This window comes from Artemia sp. Qi Xiang Cuo, chromosome 16, assembly GCF_049724085.1.
Source record: "Artemia sp. Qi Xiang Cuo chromosome 16, ASM4972408v1, whole genome shotgun sequence".
Taxonomy (NCBI): Eukaryota; Metazoa; Arthropoda; class Branchiopoda; order Anostraca; family Artemiidae; genus Artemia; species Artemia sp. Qi Xiang Cuo.
In genome coordinates, this window is record NC_142809.1 from 31,848,590 (window position 1) to 31,876,210 (window position 27,621).

Below are 27,621 nucleotides of genomic sequence, written 5' to 3' on the forward strand. Positions count from 1 at the left end.
CAAAGACATTTCGATTGTCCTTTCGACATGTAATTAAACGTGTTCCAATTTCTAGTACCTGATGTAAAACCTCCTTTGCTTTTAGAATGGTATCATGACTGAAAAAGCTTGTCGACTTAACAATTATTTCCTCTACTTCGATACCATCGATCACCGATCACGAAATAAAATTCAAAATTGGATTTAAAATAAATTTCGAGTCTTCCATAATCTCATAACTACACTTACGGTGGTAATATTCAATAGATAAAAATCCATTCCAAATCAGTGTCAAGTCCGTCGAAAATATAAATGCAGTCGATCACCAAAATTAGGCAACCACGAATTTTACATTTAAGTGACTTAACGGAAAGTCAGCAAGGAAAAAAAATCAACCTGTTCTGAGTAATTATCAAAAATTATTGTTTTGCACAGCACAGCGTATGAAAGAATGATATTGCGACATGTTGCAAAAGATTGTATATATGTGAACGCAGGTTATTTGGACTTTGTTAAAATCATTAAAAAAAAATAAATTGTTTATGAGAAAATAAAATTAAAAAGATTCAACTTGTAGTATGGATTCTGCTTAAGTCAAATCTAAAGTGCAAAATTACTTCTAGAGGCAAATTCGGTCTGGAATGCCAAGCCTAGAAAACAATCCAATTAGCTTGAAAAGGCGTCTGTTTTTAAAAAGTCAAAACGTGATATCCAAATACAATTTTATGCTTAAACAGAATAATCTGTTGAGTGAGTATAAAACTGTTTATGATTAACATTAAAAAGTGTCGTACTCATTTTTTTGAGGAGAAACTGTGATTTTAAATTATAGAGTAGCAATGGAGTGGACAGATACGAATTGTTTGAGGCATCTTGACATATTCAAGGATGAAAAACTATCTTTTCTGCATAACATCCAGGCTTTGGAAAGAAAACTCTAGAAATCTTAGCATAATTAAAAAATTGGAATTAAAATTTCCTCAAATAGCACTTTTTCTGCCTAACAGTGGAATATGGAATCCTCACCTGCAGGGATATCCACTCTTTGACTATTGGAAAAGATTAGTTTATAAGCTTATATAGAATGGTACTATCCAATCTCCTTATAATTAAAAACATTTTAGTCATCTAGTTGGAAAATTTTGCCCATATGTATAAGAAAAATCTAAATTTGCCAACTAGTTGTCAATAACTGTTGCCCCAGCAAAACTTTCATTTTCCAACTAGTTGACTAGTAACTTTGGTAAAGTTCTACCAAATCATATTATTGAGTTAGGAATAAAGTGAATACACCATTCAAGGTAAAGTTCTACGAAATCATATTATTGAGTTAGGACTAAAGTGAATACACCATTTGATGCCTTTTTAATGCTGATTACAAATATAATAAGCATTTCTATTGGAAATAAATTTCAGCCCCCCCCCTATATAGGCTATACCTAACCAAACCCAGAATTGGCATAGCCTATATAGGGGGGGGGGAACCGAAATTCATTTCTGATAGAAGTGATTATTATATTTGTAATCAGCATAAAAAAGGCATCAAATGGTGTATTCACTTTAGTCCTAACTCAATAATATGATTTTGTAGAACTTTACCCCATTTGATGCCTTTTTTATGCTGATTATAAATATAATAATCATTTCTATTGGAAATGAATTTCAGCCCCCCCCCCTATATACCTAACCTACCCATGAATTGGCATATATAGGCCTAGGGGGGGGGGCTTAAATTCATTTCCAAAAGAAATGATTATTATCTTCGTAATCAGAATAAAAAAAAGGCATCAAATGGTGAATTCACTTTTTTCCTACCTCAATAATATGATTTTGTAGAACTTTACCATAACTTCTCCCAATCAAAAGTTAATTTTTCCAACTAGTTGACTAATAACTTCTCCCTAGCAAAACCTAATTTTCCCAACTAGCTAAAACAAACATTGCCCCAGAAAAAAATTATTTTCCAACTAGTTGACTAATAATAGTTAGAATTTATTCTGAATAGCAAAAAATATGTTAATAATATAGGATTTTTTCAAATTTAATTATCACTATTGTTACTATTGTGGTACAACTTCCATCTCTCTCCCTGTCTTCCTCTTGATGGGAGATATATTTTGAGTTATATATTGGGCTTTGAAGCCAGGTATTTTTTGTTTTAATTCCCAGGATAATTAGTCTTATACCTGGTCCTAAAAGTGAGATTGAATTTGTCAAAGCTTGGAAGGTTATTCCTCCTGTCTCTTTAACTAAAACAGATGCATATTTGAAGTTTTGTTCATTTCAATCTTACATTTAATGGACATAAATTGTGTATGTTCCTTCATTTATCAGTCTTTGTTTCTTTTCTGGAGGAATATTTTTGTCTCATTTTTAGAATTTGTAATTAATTTTTCAAACTAGTTGACTAATAGCTTCTCCCCAGCAAAACTTAATTTTTCCAACTAGTTGACTAATAACTTCTCCGTAGCAACACTTAAATTTGCCAACTAGTTGATAATAAATGTTGCCCCAGCAAAACTTTCCTTTTCCAACTAGTTGACTTATAACTTCTCCCCAGCAAAACTTAATTTTGCCAACTAGCTGGAAAGAAACATTGCCCCAGAAAACAATTAATTTTCCAAGTAGTTGACTAGTCACTTCTCCCCAGCAAAACTTTATTTTTCCAACTAGTTGACTCATAACTTCTCCCCAGCAACACTTAATATTGCCAACTAGCTGGAAACAAACATTGCCCCAGAAAATAATTTATTTTCCAACTAGTTGACTAGCAACTTTTCCCCAACAATTCTTTCTTTATCCAACTAGCTAGAAACAAAATTACCCTATAAACACTTTTGTTTGCCATCTATTTTGCAAGTAACTTTTCCTCAGAATAATTTCTTAGCTAATGACATGATGTAAAGAAAAAACAAAAAACATACTATTCCCGGTCCAAAAAAAAATTGGCAGTATGTGCTTTTAACAAATGTGCTACAGCTAAGGTAAATCAAACAAACTGAATTCAGGAGTAAATAGTCTTGAAGCCACAGAACTAAAAGTCTTCTCCTTCTATAAGTGTTCTTTCCAATCTTAGGCAGCACTCTGCAAGATAGTCTTACCCCAGGTTCACAGAGATGCAATATATATATATATATATATATATATATATATATATATATATATATATATATATATATATATATATATATATATATATATATATATATATATATATATATATATATATATATATATATATATATATATATATATATATATATATATATATATATATATATATATATATATATATATATATATATATATATATATATATATATATATATATATATATATATATATATATATATATATATATATATATATATATATATATATATATATATATATATATATATATATATATATATATATATATATATATATATATATATATATATATATATATATATAAAAGTTTGTTTCTAACTAGTTTTATAAAGAAAGTATTACTGTTGAAAATTTCCTAGTCAACTAGTTTGAAAATGAATTGTTCTCTGGGGCAATGTTTGTTTCCAGCTAGTTGGCAAAATTAAGTGCTGCTGAGAAAAAGGTATTAGTCAACTAGTTGGAAAAATAAAGTTTTGCTGGGGAGAAGTTACTAGTCAACTAGTTGGAATATGAAGTGTTTTCCGGGGCAATGTTTCTTTTCATCTATTTGGCAAATTTAAGTGTTGTTATGAAGAAGCTATTAGTCAACTAGTTGGACAACTAATATTTTGCTGGGGAGAAGTTATTAGTCACCTAGTTGGAAAAATTATGTTTTGCTGGGGAGAAGTTATTATTCAACTAGTTGGAAAAATAAATTACAAATTCTAAAAATGAGACAAAAATATTCTTCCAGAAAAGAAACAGATAGATAAATGAAGGAACACACACAATTTATGTCCATTAAATGCAAGATAGAAATGAACGAAACTTCAAATATGCATCCGTTTTCCTTAAACAGACAGGAGGAATAATCCTCCAAGCTTTGAGAAATTCAATTTCACTTTTGGGACCTGGTATAAGCGTAATAATCCTAGTAATTAAAACAAAAAATCCTTGGCTTCAAAGCCCAATATATAACTCAAAATATATCTCTTATTAAGAGGGAGACAGGGAGAGAGACAGAAGTTGTAACACAATAGTAACAACAGGGACATTCACCACATGGCTAATGTGGGAGTAAATGTCATTTGTGATGGAAATGGATGTTAGATTTAGGATGCAATTCTAGGTATATATTTGCACATTAGGGGGTTTGGGTATATATACTTTGAATATATAGGTTCTAGAAAATCCATGAATTTCTTAGAAAAACTTGAAAAACAAGGAAAGAAGTGAAGATAAATTCTCTTCCCCTGCAAAATGTGTCAACTAGGATTATTCTCCATATTATGGAGTAGGAATTGTTTTCTTAATATGTTTCCTTATGTCCAGCTGGATTCCTAGGCTTAAAATACTGGTTGGTTGGTTGGCTAATTCAAAGATTTGTATATATATACACTGTCAAATTAGCCATCTGGTGGTATCCTGTAACAAAACTTATAATTAAATTTGAAAAACCCTATATTTATTAACATATTTTATGCTATTCAGAATAAATTCTAACTATTATTAGTCAACTAGTTGGAAAATGAATTGTTTTCTGGGGCAATGTTTGTTTCCAGCTAGCTGACACAATTAAGTGTTGCTGGGGAAAAGTTATTAGTCAATTAGTTGGAAAAATAAAGTTTTGCTGGGGAGAAGTGACTAGTCAACTAGTTGGAAAATGAATTGTTTTCTGGGGCAACGTTTCTTTTCAGCTAGTTGGCAAAATCAAGTTTTGCTATGGAGAAGTTATTAGTCGAATAGTTGGAAAAGGAAAATTTTTCTATGACAGCATTTATTGTCAACTAGTTGGCAAATTTAAGTGTTGCTGGGGAGAAGTCATTAGACAACTAGTTGGAAAAATTAATTTTGGCTGGGGAGATGTTATTAGTCAACTAGTTGGCAAATTTTCGATTTTTCCTATACAGATATGCCAAATTTTCCAACTAGATGACTAAAATGTTTTTAATTATAAGGAGATTGGATAGTACCATTCTCTATAAGCTTATAAACTAATTTTTTCCAATAGTCAAAGGGTGGAGTCCCCACCTGCAGTAGCTGCTTGTGCCATAATTAACAATGCTCTGATTGTCAATTTCAAGTTGCACCTGAAAAAACTTGGGTATAAATTTAGAGTTTGTACTGTTGACAAGGAGACATGTTAAGAAAACAATTCTTATGTTTGTCCAATCTCCCGTACTTGGGAATTTCTTCACACATTGAACACCATAGACATTCAATATTTTGTGTGTGGGCCCCAGTCACAGGGTCCACAAAATTCAAAGAATGATTGACAGTTAAGTGCTGAAAACCTTGCATGCCTAATCTATTGTAAGAGCTCCAGCAATCAGATATTATAGTGGTTCCTGGATGAATCCACCCTTTTATAATTTCCAGTAGTGTGTCAGCTGTCTGGTCAGGAACAGGAACAATAAAAAAAATTGCAGTGTCTCTCAATTCCTCCAAACACCCACTGTCCTTCAATATAACGTCCCCTATTGTATTGTCTTTTCCCTATCTTTGCTTTGTCTATTTCAACTATTTTTCTGGGACCACCCAATTTACCACTATGTTTCTCAATAAAGTCAAGGCATATTTCACAACAAAAACTTTGCCAATCAATGGCAGTTACTGATGAAATGCCAATTTCATCAACCATAAATTGCTGAATATGCAATCCTCTATCTAAATTGCAAAAAATCAGCATAATCTCAGTTATTTGCTGATACAATATCTTTGAATTTTTGCACCAAATCCCTATATTAATACTTTGAATAAAAGTGCACTATTTTTAAGAAGTTTATGTCCACGTTGCTCCATTCTTGTTTTTTGACAGCAGAATGCACTTTGTGATTCATCAAAATAGCATTCATTATGACAATGAGGGCAAAACATTTTAGTTGGCAAAATGTTATGATTTATTAAAAATTGCTGTACATCATCTTGACTTTGATGGTATAGTCTAAACAACATAATTCTATTGTCACACACACAAGACACATAAATTTTTTGTTAATGGCATGATTTCAAACACAATTCAAAATTTCTATAATTTCAATATGCCACTGCTTTTTCTTTAAACGCATGCTCAGTCATTAACTAACAATAACCGGGGTGAATGCTATCTATAGAACAATTTGTTTGGCAATTTATAGCAGCAATTTCAAAAGATTTACACATTGCATTTTAGCATGGAGGTTTATTGTAAAGTTTTTCTTTTAAGCTGGAAAAAGAAGGATTTTTAGAGGAAAGAATTGATGATAAAGGTTCTCCCCTTGAATAATATGTTAACTAGGATCATTATACATATTTTAAAGTAAGAATTGTTTTCCTAACGTGTCTCTTTGTCAACAGTACAAACTCTCAATTTATACCAAAACTTGATTCAATCCATACATATTTGCAAAAAAAAACTATTAAAAATACAGATAATTAGCTGTCCTTTTGTTCACTTTAGGCTACCATCAATTGTGCTGAACTTATGCTATTAAGTTCTTCTCTAGGTTATTTCCATCTCCTTTCCACAATCTGCTTTGGTTGATATAAAAAAAAACAATAGTCAAAACATACAATCTACTTTTTACTTTCAGACAAGATAAACAACAGTATAGTCTGATTTTACCCTGAATGTAGCCTAGCCTTGTGTATGTTGATATGTACAACATGCTCCCACAATAGCTGAGATGTTGGAGCTTTGGGTGTTTCAAAAATAATTAAAAGAATTTTATAGTCAGCTATCAAAAGTTAATGCTAATTTAAATTAGATAGAGTTTTACATTTGTTGTTTTTTTTTTTTGTTTTTTTTTTCACTTCAGATGAAAAACTGTTTAGGTAAGGTGGTTGTATATCTAGAAGTAAGAGAGGAACCCTACGGTAGTGTTAAGGTTAATTCTTTTCATTTATTGAGAAGGTATGTGGTTGTGTTGAAGTCAGAGCTGTACTTCATGTTAGTATATAATCTTTTTATGTTTTTGGGTATTAGCATGCCTTTTTGTATAGATCAGAGTATTTAAGTTCATTTATCTCCTTTTTTTACTAAATAAATCCCACCAAGCCTTAGACCTTGAGTCAGTTTGTTAAGAACTGTGGCAAACTGAACAACTATTTTCAAAGGCAATGTTTTTTATTCTGAAGCCAACTCATTACATGACTAGAAATTGTACAATGTCAATGAATCTTGTACTAGGAATAGGGTTTGAACTTTTCAGACTCCATTGCCATTTCTAAAGGGGTTTATCAAGGAGTTGTTTTGTTGCCTAGTATATTCAAATGCATATTAGGTCAATGCCTATTGTCTCTGCCAGTCTCTATGTTTTATGATGAAGCTTGTTTATCATATATTGCATAATATATGCAGCCTAATTAAAATTTTTTGCATACTTAAGTTGCATCTTGGTTCTGTTGGTTTTTCAATTAACCAATTAACTCAAATGTGAGTTTATATGTTTTAATAGTCAAGCCTTTGATATGTATAATTCTTTGTCTCCATAAGGAGTAGAATTTTGAAACTGACCAGATTTACTAATAAAGTACCATATTATCAAAGTGACAAAATTGGATCTGGTTTTAAGTTAAGAACAGATTAGGTTATAGAATATAATTGTAAACTCCCAAGAAACAAAAAAAAATACTGCTCAAGTTCTTACTGTACTATTGCTCCCAAATAACTCCAACCTATGTAAATACATACATATAGTATGGAAGAAAGATTAAGGTTAAAAGTACTTTACATAGTACAAAATACTATGGTATACTTTAATAAAACACAAGTAACCAAACAGAAAATGTTTGCTACAGAATTTCTAAGGAATCATTGTGCCAAAGTTTCAACTATATGATACTTCAGAAAACAAGTTTTACAACTTGCAATTTACTATTATTTTCAGACCTAAATCATCTTCAGTGAGTTTTGTGAGTCTAGGACCCATGCGCCAGGCAGACCCTTAAAAAGCAGAAAAATTATCTTCATTTGCTCATCCATGACAGTAGATTTTAATATATATCTATAGCTGATCTTGCATCCTAAGAGGGAAAAGTTGAGAACTCTATCTTTCAGACATCCTTCAGAATTTTCCTACATATGCCAAAGTAACTTAAAAAATATCATGTTCACAATATATTCTTAGTGGAGAGTAAAGAAATAGGTAAAAATGTCTTGAATTTTTTTTACTGTTATTGTGACCAGTTTTTTTTTGTAAATCAAAAGGAATTTATCATGCAACTGGTGTACATTGAACAAACTTTAATATTAATTGCTTTGGTGAGAGGGAAAGGAGAAAATAATGCATTTTGAAAATTCAAAACCTATTGAGAACCAAATAAGATTGAAGAAAATGGATGGATTCTAATTAATTAGAAAATGTGACTTAATGTCTTTTGAATTGCTGCAGCTGATTTGTAGCTTTTTTTTTCTCTTTCTTGCCCATGCGCAAGCAACTGAATCCTGCTTAACAAATTTGCACAGCATGAGAATCTCACTTAGAAATAATCTACCTCAGTAAATCCTTTGCATTTGGATATTTTTCAGGAATTTAATTTATTCTATCTCTTGTAGGTTCACAAAGTTGACCACCTCACCAAGATAGATTATGGAGAAATGTGAAGAAATAAAAGAAATCATTTATGGTAACAATAGTGTATTTTTCTTGGAAAAAAAATTACCTATGTTAAATTCAAAAACAAAAACTATATTTATTTGTATATATATTGATGCTTGTCAGACTGAACTTTTTGTACTTTTTTACTGTGTTATTTTCAATTTTTTTGGTATTTGGAATTTGTTTTATTTTCCTGCTGTAAACTACAACCTGTTTTTGTGTTAGAAGAGCTTAAGAAAGAGATTATATATAAAAGAAGTCTACAAATGTTTAGTACTCATACAATCCAAAAAGTAATTTAGCTTCTCTGTTCTGCACCTTAGTAGTAGCACTGTTCTATTAGACTGTCCATTAATATTTGGATTAAGCTGGTCTCAAATGAATGATTGAAGATGCTTGATTGCCTCAAGATTTTCTGCAGTTTTTAATAGAGATTGAAATTAAATGTCAAACAGAATCTTTAGTACTTTTATACTATTGCATTTTTACGATATTCTTTTGGTGGGCATTTGGTATTTTATGTTGTGGTATTTTGAGGAAAATCATGGAGTGAAACCTGCTATTGTGTTACAGTATCCAAAAAAAAAAGAAAAGCAATTTAGCTTCTCTATTTTGCACCTTAGCGGGAACACTGTTGAGTAAGGCTCTTCTGTGCTATAAGAATTTACCTGATCTGAAATGAATGGTTAGAAACGTTTAATTGGCTCCCGCTTGTCCACTAATGTTTAATACAGATTGAAGGTTCATTTTATTTTACCTGATACTGGTATTTTGTCACTATTTTGCATAACTTTGTGTGGAAGTTACCTTACCTTAATTACCTTAATTCGCAGTTTGGAGCAATATTAAGGTCTATACTGGATCTATTTTGCTCCGTGTTGTTTTGTTCAGTTGTTTCATTTAATTGTGTTCTTTTCATAAAGGACTGATTTTGGCTATATAGCTGAAATATATCCATAGATTAGTTTTCTTCTGACTGTTTTGGTAGAAAAAAAAAGTCCTTGGAATTAATATACTTATATTTAGCAAGGGTTATGCGGTGGCAAAAGTTGAATAAGTAATAAGCAGCTCATCGCACCTCTGATGAATTCATAAATGAAATCACAATGGGATGAAGCCTTGAAATGCTTACAGTCTCTTTGACTCCCTGAAATCACAGAAGCATTGAAAGCCCTTGTTTTGAAAGAATTTGCTTGTTCTTTATCACATTCAGAAATTGTTTTGTTTTTGGTTTATTGTTATACCTGGCTCAAATAGTATTTGAGCCAGAATTAGAGCTTGCAATAATTAGATTACCTTTATAATTTGTATTTGCATTTCAAAGCAAAACAAAAAAAGTTTTGTTTCTTTCCAAGCACCTTATTTTCTAGCCAAGCGGAAATCATATCAGTGCATTGCAAGGGAGTTGAGTGGGAGTAGTAGCACATCATGTAAATATTTATTTTTCGGAATTCACTTTTTATTTTGTTCTTTACTGTCTCTGCTGAACATTTTTTTTTTTAAATAGCTAGCAAGCTTTATTTTTATTATTTGCGCTTAAGAGGGAAAAAAGACATTTCTCATAAATGTGCACACTCACAGGAAGTGTGTTTTTGAAGCGATTTTGGTTAATTTTCTTAGTTTCCCAGCTGATTGCCGTCTTTACAGCAATGTAGGCTCCCTGACAAGATAGTGCAACGATCCGATTTTGGATTATTGAAGTTGGTTACTATGTATCATTTGTCGTGATTCCATATGCTTCACCTTGTTCATTGGTTTTTCCTCGTGCAAGTGCCCAAAAACAGTCAAATGTTGTTAAGGGTATTTTTTTTTAAATCTATGAAAATCAAAATGACTACAAGGGACTTGGCTTTTTTTTCTTTGTAAAACGAAGGAAAAATTATCTCTGCCAGAGAGAGTATTTAAAAAGGGACCAGGAAATTTTGCTGCACTAAATAAGTGCAGTCCAATCATGAAAATTATGTTCCTTCTGCCTCAGCCCCTCCCCTTTTGTATGTAGATCTAGAAATTCGCAATGTGCCTTGCATGCAATTTTCAGATATAGCCTATTTTGATTTGCAAAAACAGCAACAGGATTGTTTTAGCTGTAAATTTTGAACAGACACTGTTTTTATTTAGTTGTGTTTGTTAACGTTTTTATTGTACTTTTTGATTGCTTTGAAAAACTGCATTGTGATAGTTTCTTAAATCAATTTTGCCGAAACTGAAACATGAAAGTGATACGAATGACGCACGTGAACTAATGAAAATAAGATTCTTCACTAACAGTTTAGTCACAAAAACTAGTGTACAGTAGATTTTTGTATTCCCAAATAAAAATTTAAAAATATCTTCACAAGAAAAAAAAGTAAATTATATGGATCACTTATTATGAAATCAAAGATATGTTGTTGGGGCGAGAAGGAAAAAAAACTCACTATGATTTGTTTTTTTCAGATTCGTTGAGAAACATACAAGACCCAGAGAAGCCTATGACTTTAGAAGATTTAAATGTAATTACAGAGGAGGCAATTGAGGTAATAGCTTATCGTTCCCTCATTAATTTATTTAAAAAAAAGAAGGAATAAGTGATTTTCATATGCTCTGTTTTAGTGAAAAAGTAGATGAGCTAAAGTGGAAAATTATGTGGGTTTTCATTTTTTCTCTAATGGTTTCTGGAAAAATTATATTATGCTACTCTTGCAAAGGGCGAAGCAGCCAAGTTTGTAGTATCAAAAAATAGCAGCTTAGGCCAGGCCAATAGTTTAAAGGTGCTAAAAACAAGCTTTCAAATAAAATATAATGTCAATTCTTCAATAGAGCAAGGATGGGGATGGACCAGGTTAGGCAAATGGAGTCTTTTTAGTTCAATATTTCAGATGGATGATTGATGTTTCACAGACAGGCCATAACCCGGCTACAAAAGGAGGCTCAAGCTGAATCTCTTTAAAGAGACAAAGGTGTATGTAGATGTTTAAATTTTGACTGAGATTTTATGTTACCTGGAACATCAGCTTAATAGAGCTGTTTATGAGGAATTAATAAAAGTGACCAAATAATTACCAAGCAGAACAAAATAAATGAAAAAAAAAAAAAAACTACGGGACATGAGTGATTCCTTTTAGATAGAGAATTTTATGAGCTCCTACAGTAAGTGAAGAAGTTGTTTTAAGGAGTGTCAAGACTAGGCCAGAATACCAGCAGGTCCTACATCGGGGTGTAAAGCCATCTTTAACGACTAATTTATTTTTGTGTTGGAGTGTTTGAATGAGGGTTTTGGCAAAAAATAATATTTAAAGTTGAAATTTACCAGCTGAATATGTTAATAATAATCTTTATTCGTTCCCCGTTTATCACACTGCAATAACATGAGTATCGTCAATCAAAAGCACAAAAAGAAAAGAAAAGCACAAAAGACAACACCAAAAAACGCAAATGATGAGCCATCACCTTGACTTCAGGACACTGTTGTTGTAACACCTGACGTAGTAGGACATGAAGGAGTTTAAAAATTTTGTCGTCAAGTGTGTAGGCGGCCATTCTAACAGTTTTTTTCCCCTTTTCAGAGTTGGCAACCTTGTTTTGTGTGCATGGGTCTCTGAAGTAAACGGAGGCAGGATATCTCGGTGTGTTGAGGACTTCAGGATGTCAGCTCCACACTTCACCAGCATTTCATGCCTCCTTTCATCCATGGTTGGGAGCTTTCTTCATAGTTTTTTGTAATCTGGCCCAATTTACAGGCTCTCTTCTGAGTTGTTCCCAGTTGATTTCTGTGTTTCTCTGTAAGCGACGGGTCCCAGACAGGACAGCCGTACATTATTAGGGGCTTGACATAAGTTTTATAGCACAAAAGACGGAGTTGCTCTGTCATTTCAAACCTTCGAGATTTGCGACGGATTTTAGAAAATCAGCTGCTTTTGCTCTGATCTGGCCGATGTGATCTCTGAACGAGAGATCGTCACTTAATGTGATTAATTAAAAAACCTTTTCCACAAAATAAGTTTTTTCAAAGAAAAGTAAAGAACTCCATTAAACCGAAAATGAACAAAAATAGAATCAAATAACCTACCAAGCGTGAAACTACCACAAATCAGCATCGCTAAATAAATGAAACCCAAAACGAACAGAAATTACAATAAATAACCGAGTCAAACTCAAAACTAGCAAAAATTAACGTGTGTTGGGCTCAAAACCCCTATGCCTTCCCAAGACCAGAACATAATTTGCACTTCACTGAAAAAATATAAATGTTTTTACTTTTATAACTTCAATAAATCAAATGATATTCACATTTTGATTACTAAATATCAGTATATGTATATTAAACTGACAATGCACATTCATTTGTATTTTTTTCAAAATACTGGGAAGGAATAGGGGTTTTGAGCCCAACTCATGGTAATTTCTGCTCGTTTTGAGTTTGACTCGGTCATTTATTGTAATTTCTGTTCGTTCTGGGTTGAACTAGGCTTTTCGATTTCCAATCGAATGAGCCCTTTTTGAGTTTCCACGACAACACTCTCTATAAACACCTTATATGCCCCAAGGGCATAAACTACAACTTTTTCCCTAAGGGTTATGAGGGGGGTTGTCATCCTCAGAGACCTAATTTCCAAAACTTTCAACTACTTTAAACCAATTGGCTATCTAAAAATTTTGATTGGATGTGTTTGGGAAAATGGTGGGTGTGAGAGGGGAGTTAGTTGCTCTTCAATAACTTTTTACTATTAAGAAGGCACTAGCCCTTTCAATTTCCAATCAAATGAGCCCTATTGAAGTTTCCACGACAACGCTTTCTATAAAAACATTATATGCCCCCAGGGCATAACTTATAACCCTTGCCCCGAGGGCTGGGGGGGGGGCTGTCATCCTCAAAAACCTAATTTCCAGAACTTTAAGCTACGTTGAACAAAATGGATATCTCGAAATTTTGATTCGATGTGTTTGGGGGAATGCCGGGCGTGAGAGGGGGGCTAGTTACCCTCCAATCACTTTCGACTGTTAAAAAGGGCACTAGCCCTCTCAATTTCCAATTGAATGAGCCCTTTTGACGTTTTACGATTACACTATTTTATAAAAACCTTATATGCCCCCATGGCGTAACTTACAAGCTTTGCCCTGGGGGCTCTGGGGAGTTTGTCATCTTCAAATATATAATTTCCAGAACTTTCAACTACGTTGAACAAAATGGCTATCTCTAAACTTTGATTGAATGTGTTTGAGGAAATGGTGGGCGTGAGAGGGGGTTTAATAACTATCCATTCACTTTCGACTATTAAAAAGGACACTAGCCCTTTCAATTTCAAATTAAAAGAGCCCTTTTTAAAATGTCTGCTATAACTTTCTATATAAACCTTATATTCCCCCAGGGCATAACTTACAATCCTTGCACTGGGGGCTCTGAGGGGGTTATTTTCCTAATAAACCTAATTTCCAGAACTTTCAACTACGTTGAACAAAATGAATATCTAAAAAATTTTGATCGGACGTGTTTGGGGAAATGGTGGGGGTGAGAGGGGAGTTAGTTGCCCTTCAATCACTTTCAGCTATTAAAAAGAGCACTAGCCCTTTCAATTTCCAATTGAATGAGTCCTTTTTGAAGTTTATACGACAGCGCTTCCTATAAAAACCGTAAATGCCCCATGGCATAAGTTACAACCCTTGCCCTGAGGGCTGTGAGGGGGAGGGGTTGTTATCCTTAAAGAACCAATTTCCAAAACTTTCAACTACGTTGAATAAAATGGCTATCTAAAAATTTTGAATGGATGTGTTTGGGGAAAAGGTGGACGTGAGAGGCGGGTTAGTTGCCCTCCAATAACTTTCAAATATTAAGAAGGGCACTAGACCTTGGAATTTCCAATCGAATGAGCCCTTTCAAGTTTTTACGACAAAAATTTTAATTAAACCTTATATGCCCCCAGGGCATAACTTATAACCCTTGCCCTGAAGACTATGGGGGAGTGTTCTGCTCAAAGATAAAATTTCCAGATCTTTCAACTGCGTGAAACAAAATGGCTATCTCAAAATTTTGATTGGATGTGTTTGTGGAAATGGTGGGCATGGAAGGGGTGTTAGTTGCCTTCCAATCACTTTTGACTATTAAAAAGGGCACTGGCCATTTCTATTTCCAGTCGAATGAACCCTTTTTGAAGTCTCTGCGACAACGCTTTCTATAAAAACCTTATATGACCCCAGGGCATAACTTACAACCCTTGCCCTGAGGGCTGGAAGGGATGCCATCCCCAAATACCTAATTTCCAGAACTTTCAACTACGTTGAACAAAATGGCTATCTACAAATTTTTATTGGACGTATTTGGGCAAATGTTGGGCGTGAGAGGGAGAGCTACCTGGTCTACACCTACTTTCAACTATTAAAAATAATCCAAGCCTATTGAGTTTCGATTCAGATTAGATTATGCAGAAGTCCTTGCGTAAAAGCTTTATGTAAAAACCTCATATGCCCCCAGGGCATGATTTACGATCCTTTCCCAGGAAACTGTGGGGGAGTACCTTTCTCAAAACATAATTTATATAAGGAAATCGACTACGCTGAACAAAATGGCATCTGAAACTTTCGATTCTATGCGTTTGGGGAACAGGTGGCCGAGGAAGGGTTGTTAGTCGCATTCCAATGACTTTCGACTGTTAAAATGGGCACAAGCCACTCCAATTTCCAATTTAATGAGCCCTTTTCGAAGTTTCTACGACAACTTCTTCGATACAAAGTGCCATGGTCTTAGGGAAAAAAATAATACATTTAGCCAACATCGTTCTTATATGCCCCCAGGGCATAACTTAAAACTTTTGCCCTGAGGGCTTTGGGGGAGTTTCCTCCTCAAAAACATAATTTCTATTTGGAAATCAACTACTCTGAACAAAATGGCTATCTCAAAATTTTGATTGGATGTGTTTCGGGAATTGATGGGCATGGAAGGGGTGTTAGTTGCCTTCCGATCACTTTCGACTATTAAAAAGGGCACAAGCCACTCCAATTTCCAAATGACTGAGCCCTTTTCGAAGTTTCCACGACAACTTCTTCGATACAAAGTGCCCTGATCTAAAGGAAAAAAGTAATAAATAATACATTGTGCCAACATCGTTCTTATATGCCCCCAGGGCATAAAACCGTTGCCCTGAGGGCTGTGGGGGAGTGTCCTCCTCAAAAATATAATTTCTATGTGGAAATCAACTTCGCTGAACAAAATGGCTATCTCAAATGGTGGAAATGGTTGGCGTTGAAGAGGTGTTAGTTGCCTTCCAGTCATTTTCGACTATTAAAAAGGGCATTAGCCGTTCCAATTTCCATTTGAATGAGCCCTTTTCCAAGTTTCTACGACAACTCCTTTGATACGAAGTGCCCTGGTAAGGAAAATAAATAATACATTGTGCCAACAACGTTCTTTACTTAGGCAGCGCTGTTGCACTGCCTGTGATGCTAAGTATAATAATAATAATAATAATTTATTTATTACCCACTATAAAAAAGAAGTAGAGTACATCAAGAAAAAAAAAAGAAAAAAAAAAAAAAGCAAACTCGCACACATAACAATTATTTAAATAAAACCACATATATTATGGTGTGCAGTAAGACCTGCAGACAACAACAACTTTCCCACAAGCACAGTCACTTTTTCCCGTAAATCAGGGAGGCCGAATCGCGATATGAGATGCCGGTTCCGTAACCAAGGAGGGAGGCACAAAAGGTACCGAGAAAATTTAAAATAATAAGTCCGGAGAGATTTCAGATCTTTAGGCTTCAGAATTGGAAGAAAACCAGATAAAAAAGAATAGAATGATCGCAAAATGAAGAATATAATTTCCCAAGCGCTTTTCTATTGTACCTCCCTCTATTTGCAACAATTTTTGAATATCCTATCTAATTTTTTTTTTGCATTAGAAACTGTCAGAGCCCGAAGTGTTTTAAGATTATTAGTAATGTGAAGACCAAGCCACCGAAAAGAAGAGACACAGGGAATAAAGAAAAAAAAAACACAATTAAGAGGGAGACTCGCACTCGAATTGGAATTAAAAGAAGTATATTCGCACTTATCAACGTTCAACATAAGCCCAATCTGTCTGAAGTTTGTTTACTGATTTCTTTCTTTGGAGAGGTGCAGATTCGTCTCTGCTCTTTTTCTTCAGGAAGTTGACATGCATTACACAGCTTTTCTCGAGGCTTAGCTGGAGCTTCAGTTGATCAGCTTGATGCTGAAGCTCTGCAACAATGAGTATGAGCTGATTGGGTGTTTGTGACAGGATGTGCTGCAGGCTTAGCGAAAGATCATCTGAGAATTTATACCTCTGTTTGTGTTGCCTCATCAGGCGGTTGATGACTATAACAAATAAGATGGGACCTAACTTGCTTCCTTGGGCTACTCCACACGTGAGGTCTTGGAAGTTGGATGTTTCCCCGTTTTCGAGTTTTACGCACTGTTGTGACGACCAGAAAGGAAACTTGCAATGGTACATAAGAGAAATTGTGAGACTTCCAGGGCACGGGCTTCGTTGATTACAGTCTCATGATTAAGCAGATCAAAAGATTTCACGAAATCAGAAATTATTATTTCAACAAGGATCTCAGGATTTTCTAGGCGTTCTAGTAGATCATGAAGTAATCTGACGAGATAGTGAGTTGTGCTGTGTCCTCGACGAAAACCGAACTGCATAGGATCGATTTTGTGTTCTACCTCTGCTAGTAGTCACTGTAAAATAAAATCTTCGGAGACTTTTGAAATAATAGGTGTCTTTGAAATTGGTCCATGAAGCTGGAGAGGTTTTAGACTGATAAATTGACTTTGAATTCGCTTCACACAATTCATGTATTTAGAGAAAGCAGTAGGAAAAATTGTGGCTGAAACCCTCGTTTGCGAATCAAAGCAACTAGGCATAGATACTAATTTCCTTACAGGTCAAGGATCTTAGAAGGATCTTAATCTGCTGTTTTTCACACAGCTTGAACCTTGTTATTTCAAACTCCTCCAAACCAAGTAGTATTAGAAGCTATTTTGGTACTTCTCGAAAATTTTATGAATTCCTCGAAAGGCTAAGCAGTTTCGCCACAAACTTTTGCCAGGATTGCCCCAGAATCCTAACGATAACGTTTTTTTAAATTAATAAGCATCTTGAGCTATTTGAAAGATTAAAATACGAGATGGCAAACTAAACCTGAAAGACTTCTTTTCTAATCAGTCGCAAAGCAAGTTTAGTTTAATTTCATGCTCATTGGACATAGGCTGCAATATCTGTATTATCCCCATTTGTTGAAGTTCTGTCTCACTTCTAAGTGCAAAGTCTTGCGTACGTGTGCTAGTTTGATAATGGAAATCTTTATTTATATTAAAACAAGTTCGAAACTTGATAAGATATATCGTTAGTGTAAGAAATAAATTCAGTAAAAATATATTACTTCTCAACTGAATAAATAGGCCACCCTAGCTTCATTGATGGATTAAGGACATGCAGCTTTTTTTAACTAAGCCAGGGAGGTCAAGTGGGGGGGGGGGGGTATTTGCACCCTTTAGTTCCGTGAATTGATGCCCCCGAACTAAAAAAAAAGAGAATCAAACTTACTTTACTAAAAATCTAGTCCAAAATACTAAATGAGTTGAATATTATCACTCTCTTGCTGTTGTTATTCAAAGTTCAATTGACTTGTTCTGGTGAATAGAATTAAGCAGAGACCTGGAATGTTTCTCAAATGAAAAACTTATAGATTTTAGGTTTGGTGAATAATAAACTTATCGCTTATTAGGCGTATATTTTTTCTGATATATTTAAAACCTGATGGTTTCGAACAACGAAAAAATTCCAGAACTGTTGTGAATCCAAAAAAAAGAAAAGGGTATTTGACTTGATTCTTTTTTTCAATGCTAGAAAACACAACTTTTAAATTAAAATGACTAGAAAGTAACTCACACAAATTAAATTGAAATAGAAATTTTGGAGAGAAAAGGGACGTTAATCATTATGTTTAAACAAAGCCCCACTTTTAATGCTAAAATACCTCTCCTGGCAAATTAAAAATAAGAACTTTGACATTTTTTATGTTCGGTATCTCTCCCTGTCTCTCTTTCTCTCTCTTTATTCCTCTCTCTTTATCTTTATCTCCATTGCTCTTTCTCTCTTAATTCTTCTTTACACGATTGTAGTTTTTGTTGGAATAAAGGGAACATCTTCCCCACTCTTAGCCGTGCATGTTCAATGGAGGGGGTGGTGGTTTTAGAATCTGTATGGGTATGAAGAAACCTTTTTAGCCAAATTTAGAAGATCTATCCCCTGCATAGTCCATAATAGCAGCGAAAAATACGAATCCCTCGATCGACGTATAGTCATTTGATAAGCTGAACAAGGACCAGGCTTAGAGGCCGAAACTGGGATTTCGTTCAACTTGTTGGATAAAGTGTACTGACAAAGCAAGGAAAAGATGGCGTTGGATGCAACATCAAATTTAATTGTGTTGTAGTTACTTTTAATTGCTACAATAGAAATTTCCCGATTCCTCAATTGTGCTTTCTTGACTTCTTCACTTCCCGAAAGGCGTAAAACTTTGAATTTCAGCCTTAAGAACAGCCCATCTTAATGAAAACTGTGAATAGTGTCAAAAAATCCGTGACAGCTAGGAGATTGTTTGAGAAAGCGTTATATAATTTTTTTTGTGGACAAATCAGAAATTAAACCTAAATAGTGAACCTTGGTTCTTCTCAACCATGTATGTGTGTGCCTGTGTGTGCGTGTCTGTGTATGTGTGTGGATTTCCAAAGCAACATACAAAACAAAATAATAATACATTTGAAGGAAAAGCCTTATATACCTGTTTCTGTATAAGCCTCATATATCCAGACACTAGAAATAAAAATGTCTATTACCGAAGCGTATATCCAGGGAGATAAATTTAAGGATCCCGAGTAATTGCTCCTCATTGCCACTCGAATAAATCCTCTCTTATATTCATTATAATAAATGAATCTGGCTTCAAAATGAGAACGCAGTAATTCTAATGGTACCGTCTCTTTCTGTTGAATTGTATAATTTGTCTCGCGTCTTTTGCGAGTGCTTGAAGCTAGAGACACTTACTGCTGTAATAGGCAGCACTAAGATGGCAGCACCAAACTTTCAAGCTGTTAGTTTAAACGTTAATCAAAATGTAACTTTTCGAATTTACAGATGTCAAATTGAATGAAATCGTAAATAGTGTTTATTTTTTTAATGAAACCCGTTTTTTAACCACTGAAGGTGTAGCAAGTTCCCTGAACTGGTAACAGAGTTGAAGATAGTCATATAACCATAGTCATGTGCTGATGGCCTTTCAAGATACGGGTACAGTATTTTTACCTCTGGGCTCAGCGCTATTGGGATAGTACGTCTTGTTCGTAGTTTCAACTTTGAATCTACAAAAAAAAAAGAAATAACAATAAGAAAAAACAAGTTTGAACAGAATGATTAAAATTGTTGTCATCTTACTAGGAAATGATTCGTTTCCTATTTCAGTTCCGTGTTTTCATCATATGTTAACAATTCGACTATAGTTTGAGATTCCTGATTGACAAAGGTATATCTTGTAGAGACAAGAAAATTGACCTCCTCCACCCCAGAAAAGATACATATAAAAGGGTAACCTCTAGGGAATCTATTGAGCTGAGGACACCAAAGGTAATGACTGAGCTGTGGAGTTTCCTAATCGATACCTTTAACTTAGACTTTGGAAATATTGGAACTTTTTAGTCTTAGGGATGCCCCAAAAAACTGTGGTTGTTCCCGTAAATCCAAACTTTTAGTCCTTAATTCCCTCACTGTGATATTTCTGCCTCAAAATTAATCCATGCCTTCTGCATTCTTACCACTTTTGTCATTTACTTTTTTAATAGCATCAAAATAGTTCATAATTTATACTCTTGAGGATAGTCCTAATTTTTGTGTAGGCGAGGAGAGTGGAGGTGATGGTGCTTTAATAAAATAATTTTGGTTTTGGCCTGATTGTCCGTTCTTGCTTTTTCAAAACTTTCTTTGACTGGGTCGTCGGTAGAGCCGTATGGGGAAACCCCCGTCACTATTTATTCTGGTCTGATAACATAATCAAATTTTAGGTTGAGTATTGTCAAGAAATGGAATGCTATCAGATAACAGTGACGTTTCTACCAACTGTGCCTCACTGTTCTTTGGCAAGCTTAATAGGATTGTGTATAAGAACTCAAATAAGGAAGTCCATTGATGACAAATACAAGTTGAAAATAATTGTTAAAAAAGGCTCACATGCAAGTGAAAAAGAAGGTAATATCGCTCGAGAATATTTTTTATTGAGAACGCTTATTTATGCGTAATATTGAGTATATGTGCAGCATACTTACCTCTTATAATAATTTTTGTTTTTGCTTCTGATAACTCCATTCTCCTTACTACAAGTTTTCCATAAACAGTGGGCTTCCCAGCTCAACTGGTGATCAATCATGGTTCCCAAAGGTTCCCAAATATGTCACCCGTTTCTTGACTAATATCGGGCAACCACACATTTTAAAGTAAAAAGAGCTTTCTAATTCCTTTTTTCCGTGAATACTACCGCTTCACTCCTCTCAGGAGCAAAAAGAAGATCATTTTCTTGTGCCCACGTCTGAATCGTATTCAACATTTGCTGTCCTAATTGAAACAGAGTTTTTAGATATCTGCCTCATAGGAGAGACACTAGATCATCAAAGGATGCCTGAGTGTACCCAGAATGCTGTTCTACCAGACTCAAAAGATTATTCATGGCAAGGTTCCACACATACGGAGAACTAACTCCTTCTGAGAGACAGCCTTTCAGAATACTCTTTGATTTTTTTTTTTATCCCTTGTAGCACTATGACCCATGGCCGGTTTCTTAGCGTATGGGATATCCACTTTTTGAAAAATAGACGTTCGTCTATTTTTCCTTCTTGGATGGATGTTTCTATTGATTCAAAGTGACGTTGCCAAACTTCCATGTTTAGAAATATGCCTGAGGTGCATTTTTTATTCCCATTGATTGCTCTATGCGCCGTATCAAATGGTGCACAGCGGTCTCTGTGGAGCATCCTGTTCTAAAACCAATTTGGTTTTTGGGTAGTAGATTTTGGTCTGAGGATTACATAATAGGTACCAATTAATTAGCAGTTTCATCACTTCTAGTTGAAAGGATTTTAATGTAACCAACCTACGTGATTTGGGATTTAAATAATCTTTTTTCCCAGGTGTAGGCACAAAAACATCTCTTGCTTTTAGCCATAGCTTAGGAATATGGCCTGAGTGAGGCTTCTCTTAGTAATCGTAAAGTAATTGAATTCTATCCCATACTATTCTTTTTGGAGCATAGATGGATAAATTGCAGTACCACCTGGAACTTTAAATGGTAGAAAATCATCCACAGCTTTCTTGGCCCAGTCAACCCTTAAAACCTTTGGTACCAGTCTATCTACCATATAAGAGTTTGTATTATAAGCTAGTTTAGGAATAATAACTACTGGGTCGTTTATATGTACCTCAAGTTTGCAGTTCTGGGTTTCCTCCAGACCTATTCTGAGAGTGCTATCTTGCTTCTTGACGCTCTTTAGGTGTGTCCGGTTGTCCTTTTTTAGAACCTTTACTAGCTTTATACTAGCTTCTTTTGATTCTATGCTGTCACAGAAATTCCTTCATGAGAACCTGTATTCTCTCCTTCTTTAGGAAGTTTTAGACCTTCCGAATGTATGTCTCAATCTCCTGGGTAATTTGTCCGAATTGCAATTCTCAGTAGCCTTTGTGTCATGTTTCTTCTTTAGCTTAATTTAAAAGTACAACAACTGTTTTTTGCTACCTTTTTTCAGCTGCTTTCAGGGGATTTGCTTAAATGAAAGCACTTTTCATTCTCTCTGTAATTATTTGTGCATCCCTATCCAGGTCCTCTTCTGTTTCAACTGGATAAGAAATTACATGATTAACCTTTTTAGCCAGTAGTTCATTGTAAGCTAGCAAATTTTTTTTTATGTCTCTTTTTAGCTTTTTTGGTTTTCGGGACATATGTACAGTAAAACATATCATTCAATGGTGTGAAATTGATGGGTGATCACTCATTCGCCATTCTCGAGCCCAATTGTTATGTTGGGAGGAAATTAATGTTAGTAATCTAGCACTTTTCATCTTCTTTTTTATAAAAATGGGCATCGGTCCCCGGTTACACCAGGCAAGATTCGCTCGATCCAGGTAATCCAGAGGCTCAATGTCTCCTCTCGTTTGTGTTCCAGCCTCCCCGTAGCCTGTGATGCGCGCTGGCATCGTATGATAATACTATAGGGATTCTTTCATTTCTTGGAAATTCAACCAGTTCCTTTAACTTCACTATCCTATCATCGTGAGGCATATAGAATGAACTAAATGCGATACGTTTAGATCCGACTTTATTTTTAACCATTATAGCTACAAAATCTCTAGAAAATTAATTGAATAGTTTTCAAGTTTCTAATCTTTTGGAGTTATAAATAAATTTTGCGCTGTAGGAGCGATGCTTACCTTGTTACGTGTATGGAGTTCGGTGTTTTTGACTTTCCCCATTACTTGACTTGCAACGGTCCAGGGCTCCTGCACCAACACTATACGTGTTTGCCTTCTTGCTAACAGCCCTGCAAAATTATATGAAGTATCCTGGCCATCAAGCAAATTGATCTACCGACAGTTTAGTATCTTTGCCTCATTTTCTGGCATTGGAAAAAACTCTAAAAATTGTGAAGAAGGCCCGCCTCGTCACCCATTATGGAAGGGGGAGGGCTAGCGGTATCGCTGGATGTTTCCGACATCTTCTTATAAAGCGGTTTGAGAAGCATATCTCCCCTCTTACGATTTGGGAAATCTTGTATAATATTATGCTTATTTTGGGAGATAAATATAACCCTTATTTGTGGATAGCTAAAACATAGTCAACTACTCTCAGGGGTACCACGTGAAGCCTGCTACCTCATCCCACAAGGATTAATTTACATTCAGTTAATTAGGTTTCAGAATCTGCTTATGTATTGTTTTTTTCGTGCATGAAGCCTAAAGGCAAATGAGTGTATGTCATTATATAGATTGCATACAGTCATTTTAATTTAAAGGTAACGAATCTTATATGTAGCTTGATTATCATGCCCTGTTTTATCTCACAGCTGGGAGATCGAGTCAGAACTTTCGGAAAGTTTTTTTTTCGGAGGATGGAGGGGAGTTGAATTTCAGAAGAAAAACCATTTTTTCTTCTGATCATCATGAAAGAATATATACTACGGTTTTTTCCATTCATTTATTTTATGCATGTAGTCTAACAAGCCCTTTGGTTTGGATATAGCCTATTTAAAAATTTAACCTAAACCATATCAAAGTGGAATATTGAATTAATATCTTCTCAAACTAGGGCCTATCCTTTCCAAATTTCCAGACGGTCGCCTAAAACAGTGATTTTGGACTTTTCTTTAGTCAAACCCAATCCCAACTATGGATGTACCGTCAATATTTTCTTTGGCTGACAAATTCGATGATAGTGTGCATTCCCTAACCATTTAGGTTAGAAGAACTATGATAGGAGTAGTATATTTTCCATACTGAAAAGTTCCTAAACGTTTTAAAAGCACTAAGTAAATCCAGGAGTTTTAAATGTATTGTTCAGAAATGTGCTTGTCATAACGAAGTTGGTTCAAGAAGTTGAATGGTTTGAATATAATATCTAAATACTTTTAAATTAAGACATTTCAAAGCGACATAATTTTCGTGATTCTTACTATGGTTTTGAGTCCAGTTTATGTTCACTTTTCTTTCTATTGGTAGTTGTTCATGATGTTCAATCTTGATAAGGAAGAAGAACGCTTTAATTTTCGAAATTAGATGCATCACATTACTAGTTTATGAAGTTTTCGAAGTTCTTGGTATTCAAACGACCATAGTTTTGGCCGGTGATTATATTAAAGGAGTAAAATTGGTGAATCCACATCTGGACTCGTAAGAATTAAAGGTCATCGTTTTTTCAAACAACCTTAGCTATTTTAAGCTATACAAGGGTATATGTGAATTTCTCGACATATACTTGCATTCATAACGCATCCCATTGTGGTTTCAAATATCCTATTATTATAATTTGAACACCACATTATTTTTCCATGACCAGGATGAGAAACCAATTTCTGTATGAACTTCCCACAAATATCATGGATTTTCTGTTCTTTTTGTTTCTTTAGGCATAGTTATATTTATTGCGAGATAGTTTTCTCTCGGAGACTACCCGGTTAATTATGTTGCTATTATTTGTTTCCTCAGCTGAAGCTAAACATAAAAGGCTGGGATTAAACATAAGAATGTAAATTTTTAACCATCAAATTCTTCTGAGAACTACCACCGAGTTGCACTGAAATTACCACACAGTCCCTTGCGTTTAATATTCTTTTTCTCTTTAGGCTGCGGAAGTTTAAAAGACGATTTTTTTGTCAAAGTGAGGTCACAACCCTCCGTATTAAACCAGAAACGCTGAAGTGAATGATCAATTTTTTTTTTTTATCTAATAATTTATGTCGTATTTTCTTTTTATTTCAGTAAACAAGCAGATAAACGACAAAGAGAGGGTCAGTGCGGCGATGGAAAATCCCAATTTGAAAGAAATGGTCGAAGCGTGCATCAGTGGAGAAAGTTGAAGTTGTTTACATCCTAGACATTCTATTTATTTGATATGTGTACACAGACAAGGCCTAGGGGATATTTGGGGCACCAGGAATAGGGAAAATAATGTCTATCATGCTCGCTGAGGATTTGCTTAGGTAACATGCGATTATAAGACTTCACAAGATGGCTTTTCGTGAAGGAATATTTTGGTGTTTATGGAGGGGACGGAGTCTTTATAGTCTTTTAGAGAAAACTCGTGTAACTTGTGGGAGTATATGGTTAATTTCAGTTAGATAGGGCAGAAATAGTGCTATTAAGCGAAGCATTTGTTAAAGCCCAACCTCAAACATAAGGACTAGGAAAAGATAATTTGAAGATGAAAAGGAAGGTTTAAGCAAATAAAATCACCTGATTTTGTTGTTTGGGATGTCAGTTTTTGAAACTCAGTGTTGGGCAAGGTATATCTTTCGATATGAGATCGCCCTAGTTGGTGTTAAAATGGTATTTTCCCTGAGGCCTTCTGGTCATGCCATAAAAACTATAGCAGCCTATGTTGGTGTAACCCACCTTCAACTGACATCCCTGTTTAATCCGTAGTTAAAAAAATTTAATGATACATTTGTGCAATCGCAGGCTGTTGATGAAAAGACAACTGAAATAATATGGTAGGGAGGTGGTCGTAGGTATCGATCCATTCATTTAAGGGACACAACCTAATTCCATTATGTACAGCCACTTTTTTTTCAGTTCGCTAACAGAGATTCAGTTGGTCCCTTGGCCGCTCGTGTAAAGGTCACTTTGTCTGCTATTTGAGCCTATCTTGATTTGTAGCCTATCTTGAAGTGTCCTCGCTAGACTTGGTAGCCTTCGTAAATATAGTCCTTAGCAAGTTCTTTGTGTTGTTATTTTGCACTTATTTGAATTCGAGTACACTAAAATCATGACTGGTAAACGGTGGCTAAAATTATGACCTAATTCCATGTCTAGTTTATTGAATTTCATTGTTATGGGAAAAAAGTTTGGAAATCTCCATCTTAAACTAATTGTAAAGTTTTTACAACTTTACTTCGTTTTCCATTGTTCAAGGATTGTTTTGACAGAAATTCAAGTTTCTACCTAGAACTTTAAAGCTACCTAGTCACGTTATTTGCGAAAAGACTGAAATTCACACGGTTAATATTGATGGAAGAAGATGAGTTATATATATTTTTTTTTGGACATTGCAAAAGTGGCACTAATGTGAAATTCTAATTAAATTATTATATTTATAATTTGTAGCAGCAGTAATTAGATTTATTAGTTGTACTAGATTAATTTGTAATTAATAACAGTTTAAACTTAAAGCAATGATTTATTATGTTTCATTATTAGTAGCACTACATTAATTTATAATTTATAACAGTCTAGACATAAAAAGATGATGGAATTAAAATTTTTAATTTAATTTTTACCACTGTATAGGAAAAGCATTGGAGTAGCGGAAATAATAAAATGAACACAAGAAAATACAAAACAGGCTATTTGTATGACAAAAACGAGAAAAAAAAAATGTGTATTCAAACTAAACAAGTACACAAGAGGATCAAAAGGGCTGACCCTGGATCTTCTTTTAATTCTGGAAAAAAAAAATTATTATTTGATGTTATCATGCTGTTGGACTAAACCTTTGAATACTCTTACTGCTCATTTATGAAGGAGACGGATAGAAAATATGCTTAGTACAATAACAAAAATACAGTAGTTAAAAAAAAAATATATTGGAAATACAAAATGGGAAAAGACCCGCCAAAAAAATGTGTTTTAAAATATTAAATCGGCCATGCTGTGGCACAGTTTTAGCATATTCTGCTTTAAGATCAAACACCAAGCCGAATCAACGTAGTAAATAACTTAATTGAAAACAAAACATGATTCAGGTCACTTTGGTGTTTAGGTGTTTTGGTCACATGATGGTCACGTGTTTTTTGGTGATTTGTCACATGATTCAGGTCACATTGCAATAAAATATTGACACTTAGAAGGTTAAGAAGAAGGTTAACTTCTTTGAATGGTTAATCAGTAGCAGGCCATCTGTAAATGCTATAAACGATAAATTTGATAGTTTATAGCTATATGCTACCGAAAATATGTCCCCTTATCGTTATCAGTTTCGAACTTTGGCATTTGCATGCCAAAAATAAAGTCCGTATCATGCCAAGCTGGGTAAGATAATGCCCTGACTAGTTATGACAGGGTCGAAACATGTGAAAATATCCAATGAAAACAAATTCACTCCAGTTTTCTTTTTGTGTTTGGATCAATTAAGAAGTAAGAACTCGGTGGACCTGTGGGCTAACACATACGAC

The 27,621-nt window shown here is 34.4% G+C and overlaps 1 protein-coding gene across 2 annotated transcripts in view; it reads left to right on the forward strand.

Annotated features, from left to right (window-relative positions):
- galla-1 (cytosolic iron-sulfur assembly component galla-1) overlaps positions 1-26,169 on the forward strand; it is a 49,388-nt gene extending 23,219 nt beyond the window's left edge. The window contains exons 1-5 of one of the 2 annotated variants that reach the window (XM_089102527.1): positions 675-729; positions 8,648-8,718; positions 11,127-11,206; positions 20,755-20,938; positions 25,211-26,169. In XM_089102527.1, coding sequence (XP_088958653.1) covers positions 8,682-8,718; positions 11,127-11,206; positions 20,755-20,938; positions 25,211-25,308 — 399 coding nt within the window. In that variant the 5' untranslated portion in view covers positions 675-729; positions 8,648-8,681 and the 3' untranslated portion in view covers positions 25,309-26,169. Of the gene's footprint in view, positions 1-674; positions 730-8,647; positions 8,719-11,126; positions 11,207-20,754; positions 20,939-25,210 lie in introns of those variants that run through there. The other variant, XM_089102528.1, reaches the window with a different exon arrangement.
- The last annotated feature ends 1,452 nt before the right edge of the window (positions 26,170-27,621 follow it).